The sequence below is a fragment of the Pseudophryne corroboree genome, chromosome 6 (genome assembly GCF_028390025.1).
Source record: "Pseudophryne corroboree isolate aPseCor3 chromosome 6, aPseCor3.hap2, whole genome shotgun sequence".
Lineage (NCBI taxonomy): Eukaryota > Metazoa > Chordata > Amphibia > Anura > Myobatrachidae > Pseudophryne > Pseudophryne corroboree.
Window position 1 is genome coordinate 25,688,184 of NC_086449.1, and position 12,681 is coordinate 25,700,864.

Here is a 12,681-nt window from a genome sequence, read left to right on the forward strand (position 1 = left end):
CACTTTATATCCCGATCCCATGCACGCCAGGGGATGTAAGCCTCATGTATACAGAGACACCGATAATTGGCTGATAATAAGTTATGTTCCCATACAGAGACGTGATTGTACAGTACACGGAAAGACACTGGCTAAAGTGCTCAATGCAAAGTCATTGTCTGACCTGAGCACTAGGGGATACCGGCTCTGAGGTCAACACGAGTCACCCAGAATTGTTCCCAGAGTCACTGCACGGAGCTAAGGGGGAAACGCATGAAACCTTTTACAGAGTGGTGAAGAGGACACGTGTAGACGTTGTCATTAGTAACCAAGCTCGCACTTTTATCAAATAAATTCTATAAGGTGACAGCTAACTGCCGATTGGTTTTCTCCCCTTAAAATGCTACTATGTAGCTGTATACATCTATGCCAATATCTGTATGCTTGGTTACACAGACCTGCAGTTTAAAAATGGGCTGACTGCTGCTAAAAGCCCCAGCTGGAAGAAAAAAAAAAAGTTAGGCATCCAGTGGCAAAATTAAACTGTAATAGATCATGTGACACATCCCCTACCCTAATGTCAATGGGGCCCCCAACTATTTAGTGACCCTCCCCATGTGTCCCTAATTAGACTTTGTAGCCAAAAAAAAAAAAAAAAAAAAAAAAAAAGTGTACCCCCAGTGCCAAAAGAAGCTCCCACCTCTTTCCAGAGCACAGTGTAGCATGGGTCCCAGAGGGGGGGGGGGGGGGGGGAGGGGAGGGGACTGATAAGTATACTATTCCTCATGTTTAGTTCTGAAGCCACTTGCAGGGCATTCTGGAGGACAATTGCAGAGGTGATAGCACTAGTTAGAGCACTGGGGAGAAAGAGGGAGGGCTAGATTGAGGTATCTGGGTCCTGTATAGCCTGTTGTCTGGTGAGATCAATTTGTATTGGAGAAAGTCAGTCAGAGTTCTCCCAAGTCCTGTCCCAGTGTGTAAGTAGTACGACCCATTGATTTGGACATAATACCCTCTGAGCACACTGCTGCACTTACACTGTGCAGTCCCATAGTAGCAGTGGGTAGGATAAGTGGGAGAGATGATCACAGAATATGGAGGCCCACCCCACAGCTTAATCCAGACCCAACTATGACCTCTGGCACTTGTTGTAGACAATATGGACACAGGAATTAAGATTGCAATGTAGCATTTTATTTCTCTGCGGCCTGTACACCAGCATGTCTCTTAATGATGCGTTTCACAGTCAGAGCAAAAAACCCAAGTAACACAGCCAGACTGAGGGACACTGTAGCCACCAGCACCCACTGTTCCAAGTGCCCCGACTCTGCAGTCATTCTGGAAGCCTGGACACCGTCTGCCCCAACCACCAGCAGAGGACCCAAAGTCACCGATCCATGTTCTTCTGTAGATGGGCCTGCAGAGAAGAGCATGGTTTTATTTTTATTTTTTAAAAACCCACACCTAGCCTGGTGTTTTCACTAGGGAAAATGTGCATCAAGTAGTGTAGTAAATAAAGACTTAAGTGGATAAGTGACATTACAGGAATAATTTTTATCACTGCTTAGTACATGTCTGTCCCCCTTTATCTCACCAAGGTTTAAAGAACATCTCCAGTTTTCTGGACAGGAGGCTTGTGTATGTAGAATGGGCCGGGCAGCTAATCCTATCAATGTCTGTTACTCACCTGCTGCAATTTCTCTTTTGCCAATTCCTCTTGGAATCCCACGGATGGGTCCCAGTCTCCTGCTCTGACCAGCACAGGTCCCAGCATCACAGCACTGGCAGATTGCATTGGGGCCATCCAAAGCCACCCAGCTAAGGAGATAAGACAGAAGCAATGAGCCTGTGTTACAAGTCTGTATGGATTTGGGGGGGGGGGGGGACACACCATTGACTGCACACCATAATCTTAGACATTGGAGATGCTGCCATGCCGAGAATGGCCAGGCACCAAAAATACAATGCATGTGAACACAAAGCACCAATACAGATAGTCAAAGCGATTATGATTAACATTTAGCCATTAGAAGGGGCACTATTATGGCAAGGTCTGGATAAATTGATGTGATGTTAGGGTCCGTCTGATAGAATTCACCTTGATATTCATTTTCTTGGCCAAATGTGTCATAAACCTCTTATATTCCAGGGTAATTGTAGAAGTTTCACCATCTGTACTTAGAGTGGGCACTTGCATTTACTTATATACTGTAAGTCTATGTAGATCAAAGAATGCTGGTAGCGACTTATTCTCCATGTGGAAGCTACATTTGGTCAGCTGGATTAGTTTATGGCAGCGGTTCTCAAACTCTGTCCTCAGGACCCCACACAGTGCATGTTTTGCAGGTAACCCAGCAGGTGGACAGGTGTATTAATTACTCACTGACACATTTTAAAAGGTCCACAGGTGGAGCTAATTAGGTTACTTGTGATTCTGTGAGGAGGCCTGCAAAACATGCACCGTGTGGGGTCCTGAGGACAGAGTTTGAGAACCTGTGGTTTATGGAATGCCACAAGTTCAGAAGGACCTAGAAATACCATTGATATAAAGCACCTGTGATTACATTCAGTCCACATCCTGCATAGACTGGAAGCTTTTTATGGACATCCATTTATTAGGGAAACCATAAGTTACTAGAGAGTCAATCGCCTTAGTCACTGTACAATTATGTATTTGTCTGAAAAGTTTCCCTCCTCACATCAAGATCCTTTCTTGTCCTAATATACAGGAGTTAGAGAACCTACAGTAGAACATTATCACCTGCTAGATGCCTTCATGTAAGAACAGGCCTTGTTCATTGGATCAGGAACCTGGGTGGCTGCAGCAGCTCTGAGAGTACAAGTGATATAGATCTGGTGGAGGAAGAGGATATAGAACTCAGGACAAAGGAAAGACAATCAATGTCTACAGCCACTAGCATAGAAGAGGCACATGATCAGCATTATCTGCCATACTAGATCAGTAGCAAAACCCAATCCTCACCAGAGAGACATCCACCCCAGTGAACCGGAAAGCATCAACCATGAACCGGAGCTTGTCTGGCTCAGGCCTTGGCGATACAAAGGCAGAAGAGGAATCTTCCTGCTGACCATCCACCAGGCACCTATAGAACACATTAGTTATTGGCACAAGGTGGTATCAGATAAACCATGAACAGTAACCTGTATAACATACCCATTGTTGGCAATGATCGCATAATTAGGGGTGGACTGGACATCAGGAGACAGAGTGGCCACACAGCTATCGACAAATAGCATCATAGGGACGTGGTTCTGTGTGTCCACAGAGGCCTCTATGTAGAACATGTCCCCCAGCTGGAAGTCAGATGAAGGTCTGGGAGCACTCCAGTCATCTGTAAGGAAATCAGAATTAGAAGAGACCAGACCCAGCACCACCATAATGTACCTTCCACCTCACTCACCCATCATCAGCTGCAAGGAGAATGACAGCCTCTCTTCTGAGGACACTGTGGTACTGAACGGAACCCATGTTGGCTTGATGGCATTGCTGCTCACATTACCATGTCTACACAGGATAAACAAATACCAGTGGTCCAGTATTATAAGCAGATAAAAAGCAAAGTTACCACTAAATGGAACATTTAAGACCAGCAACAGTAACCACATGTTCCTCCCCTTACCCTCAGCATCACTGATTGGTTTGGATGCTGCTACAGCAAATCATCATCATCAAGTATGAATTCATGTGGGCAAAAGTATTCAGATACTTTACCCAACATACCATATGTGGTGCACCATGGGTTCTTGCACAAGATTTGTTCTACCCTGGCATACACTGTACTACAGATAAGGTCACACTGGCACCCTGGTGTACAGGAGAAATGCCTGGTGCACCCCAACCCCTAATCTAGGGTGCAGTGAATTGGTGTCACAGGAGGCATGGATGAACTGCAAGTAGTTACCATAAAAACAAACCAGACACTCAAGATTAGCTTCCATGCCAATCAAACTCCTAACACCACTGTACCCTCCTTTATAGTAGTGTCCTGTTCTTTGCATGTCCATAATGGTTGCCCAAGTCCCCCTGTGGTGGCTGGCCACACCCCTTAACACTGCGTTCCTTGGTGGGTTCTCCATTCCCCAGTCTGACACTGGGTACAGTAAAGCAAAAATGCAAGTAACAGGCATTATCTGTACTATAGTAATGCTCCTTTTCTACAAGGAGAGAGTAGAATATGGTTTTGCTTGGGTGAAGCCACAGGATCACACTTCAGCTGTGAGTGTTGCAGGACTCTAGTAGGAATACATCCCAAATAATTTCCTGCAAACTATTGCCAACTTGCTACCTGTAGACATTACTACAAAGGAGGGACAACTCTTCTATATAGGCCGACATGCCGAAAATCCCCATTTATATTCCAGAACCTTAACGGCAGTAGCCAATGGATGAGACTCAATCACTGGTGTAAACTCACCGGGGGTAGAAACACTGGATGGGAACCACAGCAGGGTTGGACCTGGTGATGGGGACACCACTAGAAGATGTTGGACTGTAGGTCAGGGAGGTGGTGTAGATCAGCCAGTCTGCCGTCATCTGTAGGACAAAGCAGACATTTCTCCATCATTCAGCCTGTAGACCCTGGTAATGCCAACTTAATCCCAGATTGGTTAAAGTGGAAAAAAGTTTAGAAGTCACATTAGTCAACTATTACCAGGACAGAACATGTGAGCCAGATAGCTCAGAAGCAAGTGATGGTAGAGGAAGTTCAGGTCCCGACTACAGTTAATTGCCAAGCACCACTTTTCCTGTGTATTTTGGTCCTCAAGAAACATTAACAGTCCATGTTTTAGTTATATCCATGTTTGATCAGTGTTAAGTCACCTCACCTATTTTTAAGAATGGCTATCCATAAAACCAGGACTGTTAGTGCACCTTGAGGTTCATTGTTGGGAACCCATAGTCGGGAGGGCCCGATACATTTCCTACTTCGTCTTATCATACCAGCCCTTTAACTGGAAAGTCAAGAATTACAGGTTCTCTAGCTGCTGAAAACCAGGTGAAATGCAAGTCATGATGTCAGCCAGCCACAGAACCAGTGTGATTTACGAGTGTCCCAGTTTAAAAGGACAGTATGGTAAGCCTGTCCCTGCTCAGCTTCTACAGCAGCTAGCATGATGGGTAGCAGTTCATTAATTGCTATTGGTGCCCCCGCCACTCAGTATATGGTTTGATATATTTTCCCTTTTAGAAGTTTTCGGAGTCAGTGGGAGGGTAACCACCCGATCCAAATACGCCCCACAATAAAGACTCATTGTCCTGCTATAGAGGTCATTGCTGACAGCTGAAGGTTATGACTGCTGGGGGTGGCATGTTACCAGTTACAGAGCACCACTATGACCATACACAGCTGTAGATGTCTTGGCTCAGAGGTTAGAACCAAGGAGATGGCTTCAGTACAGTCTCTCTACAAGGAGGACCATGGGTGGGATGTAATTGTGGCTGACATCAGAGGTGCAGGATGCAGGCATATATATGACTTAAAGGGGCAATCACTTACAAGGCATGGGTTTGCCCCTTTAAAACAAGGCTCAAGATCAGCCAGCATTCCACACCTCCAACGATCGTTAACCATCGATCAGCAGCAATGGTGCCATCAAGTTACTGGGGGGGGGGGGGGGGGGGAGAAACACTGCTGCCGAGAGATACAGTTGGCTCCCACTCCCATAACAATGTGTGAATATTCACTCCTGGAGTAGCCTCGACTACTAAACATTAATAACACTTTTGTATGAAGAATAAGTTATTAGGCATACAGTATGGCGGGCCCTCATGTGCAGGTGTCCCAGACCCATATGGTCCCCTGTCACTTGCAGAGCAGCAGTGAATACACGATGTGCACAGATAGAAAAGGCAGACAACCCCACCTTAATGCATGGGGGAGAAGTGATATCAGCGCACATACCCGGCTCTGATGCCACTAAAACCCATAACACTAGTTCCTATATCTGCCCCACAGCTCAGCAGGCTGGTTACCATTTCCCACAGAATATAGCACTGTTCTGTAATACATATTACATGGGAGCTTTCTGCCCTGACCACCAATAGTGAGCAGCAGGGGCGGATTGGGAACAAAAAGCTGCCCTGGAAAAATTTGTACTAATGGCCCCAGAGGTGTAAGGTCTAACCAAGGGCCATGGCAGAAAGCACATCTCCCCTCCTGACTTTCCAGATAGTGGGCATGTCCAACATCAAGGACGTCGTTAAAAATAAAATTAAATATTACCAGCACATTATATGATACACCTTCAGAATTTAGGAAACTATATAATTCTTTAGAAAGATATATTTTCTTGCTTATTACATTAACCGTATCCCAATCACTATTCACTCAATCTTATATGTCAGCCAAGCAGACAGACAGAGCATAGCCTGTGATTGCAGATGATCTAGTGTAAGTGGCAAAGTCATTTTCATATATGCAAATTATTTTGTATCTTAGTCATTAGGTCTATAAAAAGGACCACATGTCCACAAACAAAACAGGCCCCACAGGTGCGTTGGCCCACCAGGAATCTTCCCTGTAAACCCTATGGCCAATCCGCCTCTGGTGAGCAGCACTCAACCAACACAATCCATCTGCTAATTACCACCACATTGTCCATCAGTGCACACCTGTCACACCCAGCAGAAACCCTGCCCACTGGTGTCCCTCACACAGTATAAGCCTCAGTAGTTACCAGAGCCCTGTGTAAGGGAAGGTTCATGAGGCCTACACTCAGGGTGCAACAGTTACAGTATAGGCAGATGTTTTGTAGAGCAGAATCCATCAGTAGGAACCCCCATGCCTAAGTTACTCCACTAACACATAGTAATAGACCGGTTGTAATGGACAGGAGACAAAGACACTAGGAGACAGTAACCAGGCAAATAAACACATCACACAGTACAGTCCATCATTACCTGTACTGCGTTCCCACACTCCTGGAGGCCGATGTTGAAGACCACACTGGTATCACTGCTCTGGGGGCTGGGACTGCAGGACTGGGGTCCTAAACTCAGGTCTGAGGCCTTCACCAGCTTCCCATTGCCATACAGGTCTCTCATCACAGTTACCACCATCACGTCCTCACCACACTGTACACTGATAGGAGAGTTCTGGGGTGGTGCCAGCTGTCTAGACTGAGCAGCTCCCCCATTATTCCTAACAGGGGACCCCCATCCTGACACAGGCTGAGCACCCCATCTGGAAGACCCCAGGCCAGACACCGGCTGAGCAATCTGTCTGGAAGACCCCAAGCCAGACGCTGGCTGAGCAATCCATCTGGGAGACCCCAGGCCAGGCACTGGCTGAGCAGCACCCACATGAGACACTCTAGGAGAGCCCCTGACAGAGTGCTGGTGATGCCTCCACCAATCACCTGACTGGCGTCTAACCAAGACACGCTCCCCAGCACTGGCCAATCCTGAGCCATAAACCAGAGCCACTACCAGCAGCAGCAGCCAACACCACCTCACACACATCCCCATTCTGCCTGCAGAACAAACAGCACGATGCCAGGAGTGCAGGGATCAACCATTTATACCCCTCCCCCAGCTGCTAATACTCCCACCTGGGGCAGGTAATGATCACACTCACCTGATCACTCCTCTCATCACATGCTGCCACCTAATGAGGATTTCATTACCAATACATATGACACAAGGCAGATAACCTTTGTATGACAGGGCATTATGGGACTTGTAGTTCCACAACAACTGGTAAGATAAATATTAAATATATATGCTTTGCAGCAAAGTAAGTGCTCTGTTTTCAGCTTCCAGAGTTTGCTGAATGTTATAGTGTCTGGTGCAGTTACTAAAAACATGCAGGAACGGCTCCATAAGTGATTATAAATAGGCCCCAGCACAATTCCATGTTACTGCAACATGTTTATAGAGTGTAAGCTTGTGAGCAGGGTCTTCCTACATCTTTTTCTTTCTGTTTTTTCCCAGTTTTGTTTTATTACTGTTGTTCTAATTGCAAAGCGCAACGGAATGTGCTGCGCTATTAAGAAAGTGTTAATAAATAAATATGCTCAATTCCATTCAAGACCCCTTCAACATCTGATTCTCTCCAAATGGAACGGACAGCATCAGACGATAAAAACTCAGACAATGGGGGTCATTCCGACCCAAACGCACGCTGCGCTTCTTCGCAGCCGTGCGATCAGGTCGGTACTGCGCATGTGTGGCTGCCGCATTGCGCAGTTGCGTTGTTGGCTGGCGATGCCAAGAAGATTGACAGGAGGAAGGCGGAACCGGGCAGCATCTCACCGTTTTCGGGGAGTGGTGAGTCCAACGCAGGCGTGTAGATGCGTTTGGAGGGCGGATGTCTGACGTCAATTCCGGGACCTGCATCGCTGGATCAATCGCACAGGGTAAGTAACTCTACCCTGGTCTTCTTTTACAGGAAACGGTTTTTGCATAGCAGGGCTGCACAAGCGTTCGCAGCCCTGCTATGCAGAAATACACTCCCCCATAGGTGGCGTCTAGTTGATCGCACAGGCTGCCAAAAGTTGCTACTTGGGATCAACTCAGAATGACCCCCAATGATTCTTCCTCAGGAAGCTCATCAATCAATAGCCTGGTGGCTACAGACTTACCATCTGGACAAGGGTCGACCCTTTTGGATCTCAGATTGGGAGGTTCTGACAACAGATTCCAGTCTTCAGGACTGGGGAGCCGTGCCAGAACAGTACTTCTTACAGGGACGCTGGACCAAAGAAGAAAGTTGTCTGCCAATCAACATTCTGGAACTGCGGGCCATATACATGGCATTCACCCAGGCAAAAGAAATATCTCATACCAAAAACTGTGTATGCACTACGAAAACTAGGCGTGTAGGGGGCGTACTAAAGGGCTGCACTCGCAAAAACTACGAGCAGGGGCGTGTTGTGGGTGTATGCAGATTTTAGATAGGCGGAGCATATGCATTTTTTGCAACTGAACGCACATTTATGGTGTGCAGTTTCTGAGTGACTACAGGTCTACCTAAAAATCTGCACAAGATGACCTCAGTTGTAGAAAGTTGGATGTATACTGCAATCATTGCTTCATTACACCCCGCTGGCTGAAGCAGCTCACACTGCCGACCACAATTCACTTCATTCAGCTGCATTGAAACGTAACAACATGTAAGGGAGCTTTAAACTATGTAACACATGTATTACTCTAACATATATGTTAGTAGTAACCTAATAATTCTTTTAGTTAATAACAATGCAGGTTTGTCAAGAACACACTTGTTTTCCTACAAACATGTACAATAACATTTACAAGCAAGTTTTTTTTTTTGGTTAATGGCTTTTAGTTTAAAAGCTGAGTTTTTTTTATGATTTAAAGCAACAAACAATTATTATCTACAAAAATCATACCCACATACATGTGTAAGGTTTTTGGTTTTTTTGTTCCCCTTGAAACATATATTCAGTAACATCACCACAATAATTATGATTTTGTGGACATTTTAATTATGCACCACTTTTTCTAATATTTACACATTAAACAATAACATAAGGAATATTAATAATAACAACAGAAACATTAATAGTTTTTTTATGTTAAAAGTTTACATACATGCCGGGCTGCCATCAGAAATTGTGGGGCCCGGCAGTGGCGGAACCAGGGGGGGGGCACTCGGGCCCGTGCCCCCCCCCCCCCCTGTCAATTGTGGCCCCGTCCGTCCCTCCCATCCCCCGGCGGTCCCCCCCCTGCTTGTGTCACTGAGACACGCTGCTGCTCACTCCGGCGGCAGCGTGTCTCAGCTGTCAGGAGGAGAGCGCGGCTATCTGGTGGCGTGTAGCGGACTTCAAACCAGCCTACACGCCACCGCAACCAGACATAGCCGCGCTCTCCTCCTAACACCCTCAGAGCCGGGCAGAGAAACAGCAGCAGTATGCAGCTGCAGCACTGCTGCGGGGGCATTTGTATACCTGCTGTGGGGGGCAATTGTTTACCTGGCACTGTGGGGGCAATTGTTTAACTGGCACTGTGGGGGCAATTGTTTAACTGGCACTGTGGGGGCATATGTCTGTGTATCACGTCTCATTTTAATTGGCCACACTCATTTTTTTGGCGCGCACACAGTACCTCTATGAGACACGCTCTGATTGGTCGCCGCATAACCCCGCCGGGAGTGCCCCATTCTAGTGAATGGGGCGCGTGCGTGTCACGGACACGTGCGCGCCCCAGACACGGTGATAGGCCCAGGCACAGACGGAACTCCATCTGTAATGTAAGGGGGCATAAGTCAGAACAAAAATATAGTGCTATGGCTTGTTTGAGCTAGGGGGGCCCCTAATCGGTATTTCGCTTAGGGCCCCATGAGGGCTAAATCCGCCTCTGGCCGGCGCCGCACAGGGAGATGACGGGCGCCCGCCGAGATTGTGTTACAAGCGGTCGCCCGTCTCTCCTCACCGAAAGCCAGAGGCAGGAGCTCAGTACTGTGCTCCGGTTTCCGGCGCTGTCACTGTGCGGCGTGCGCTATGGGAGATGACGCCTCTCTCATAGTGCTGAGGAGCGGACGCCAAGAGAGGACGACTGCAGTGGTTTGGAAGCGGGAGCGGGGCTCGGTAAGTATGATGTTTTTTTACTGGGGGCAAACTACGGGGGGGACATTACTACTGGGGGGCATCAACAAGGGGCATTACTACTGGGGGCATTATTACTGGGGGCATTAATACTGGGGGGTCATCTATTGGGGGCATTACTACTGGGGGCAATACGGGCATTGCATAAGGGGCACCACTACTATGGGGTCTATATAAGGGGCACTACCAGTACAGTGGAATTGCATAATGAGCGCTACAACTGTGGGCATTATATAAGAAGCGCCACCTCACATGCACCGAAGCCGCACGCAAATGTACTTGCCCCTTCCATGGTGCCCCCCCTATCATTTTCTTCTGGATCTGCCCCTGGGGCCCGGGACTTACAAAATAGACAGCCGCCCCCCGAACAAAAAAAAGATTCTGCCACACCGCTCCACCCCTATGTGATGTTACACATTGCGACCTTACAGAAAGGTGGAGCACTGCAGACCCACAGGAATGATTGACAGAGAGCTGATGTGCAAGGAAGGCTTGTTTTAAGAAGTCCTCCCTGCACATCAGCCAGCTGTTGTTGCACATCTTGGTGCAGCTCTCTAGGTATCAACGGTAGAAGCCAGGGGTGGGCCCCTTCTCTGTAAGGGCCCGGGACTCCAGTCCCCGCAGTCCCCCCCTGATGGCAGCCCTGCAAACATGACAAAGTACCAACCAATCAGCTCCTAAGCCAATGTTCAAACACAGCCTGAAACATGGCAAGAGTTGATTGTTTGGAACTGTATATCTCTCTCTACTCTATTTCTCTCCACGGCTTAGTACATAGACACCTATAGCCCTTAGTGACGGACAACTGACACGTTATAGAAGCTGCTATGAGTGATGCTAAGTAGAATCTTAGACTGGACAAGGATAAGATGGATCATTCAATGGGTGTACCTGAGGGATCTCTCCTTCCGTCCCAAATCTCTGCTCCTTTGGTTATGCCTTGGATGGATCACTGCCAATGATACCATACAAGCCCTACCTTGGCCATCTGCAATAGAATTAGAGAAATACTTCCACCTCTGGTTCCGCTTTTATCTTACCTTACATTGGTTACAGGTCACTCAGAAGGTGCATTCAGACTCCGGTCTCATGCCAGTTGCCTTATGCCAGCTAGCTGTTATGTGCCAATAGGGTACCTACCTTTGGGGACATACTGTACAGGACAAATGGAATTTGCCTAACTCAGAAATGGGGTGTTATCTTTTTGCTGCCTGGCTTCCCCACTTTCTCTCCTCCGACCTCCCCTCTGTCATCCTCTGTCACTTTAACATCCCAGTTTCAATAGCAATGGCCTACTACTATATATACTGCGCACAACTGAAATGCACCACAGGTATAGAATGAAGATGGATAGTATACTTGACGACACAGAGGTAGGTAGAGCAGTGGCCTTCCGTACCGTACTGCTATATATACTGGTGGTCACTGTGTCAGCAAACTGCAAAACTAAAATGCACCACAGGTATAGAATGTAGATGGATAGTATACTTGACGACACAGAGGTAGGTACAGCAGTGGCCTTCCGTACCATACTGCTATATATGCTGGTGGTCACTGTGTCAGCAAACTGCACAACTGAAATGCACCACAGGTATAGAATCTAGATGGATAGTATACTTGACGACACAGAGGTAGGTACAGCAGTGGCCTTCCGTACCGTACTGCTATATATACTGGTGGTCACTGTGTCAGCAAACTGCAAAACTAAAATGCACCACAAGTATAAAATGTAGATGGATAGTATACTTAATGACGACACAGAGGTAGGTACAGCAGTGGCTTTCCGTACCGTACTGCTATATATGCTGGTGGTCACTGTGTCAGCAAACTGCAAAACTAAAATGCACCACAGGTATAAAATGTAGATGGATAGTATACTTAATGACGACACAGAGGTAGGTACAGCAGTGGCCTTCCGTACCGTACTGCTATATATACTGGTGGTCACTGTGTCAGCAAACTGCAAAACTAAAATGCACCACAGGTATAGAATGTAGATGGATAGTATACTTAATGACGACACAGAGTAGGTACAGCAGTGGCCTTCCGTACCGTACTGCTATATATACTGGTGGTCACTGTGTCAGCAAACTGCAAAACTAAAATGCACCA

The 12,681-nt window shown here is 47.0% G+C and overlaps 1 protein-coding gene across 1 annotated transcript; it reads right to left on the reverse strand.

Moving 5' to 3' along the window:
* Window positions 1-1,151: 1,151 nt before the first annotated feature.
* On the reverse strand, window positions 1,152-7,495 carry LOC134935941 (zona pellucida sperm-binding protein 3-like). The gene is made up of 8 exons (XM_063930796.1): window positions 6,902-7,495; window positions 4,416-4,534; window positions 3,402-3,505; window positions 3,155-3,332; window positions 2,963-3,083; window positions 2,741-2,832; window positions 1,667-1,797; window positions 1,152-1,396 (listed from the first exon to the last, which is right to left on the reverse strand). The coding sequence occupies exons 1-8, from the start codon at window positions 7,466-7,468 to the stop codon at window positions 1,173-1,175; spliced, it is 1,536 nt and encodes a 511-aa protein (XP_063786866.1). The 5' UTR covers window positions 7,469-7,495; the 3' UTR covers window positions 1,152-1,172.
* Window positions 7,496-12,681: the final 5,186 nt, after the last annotated feature.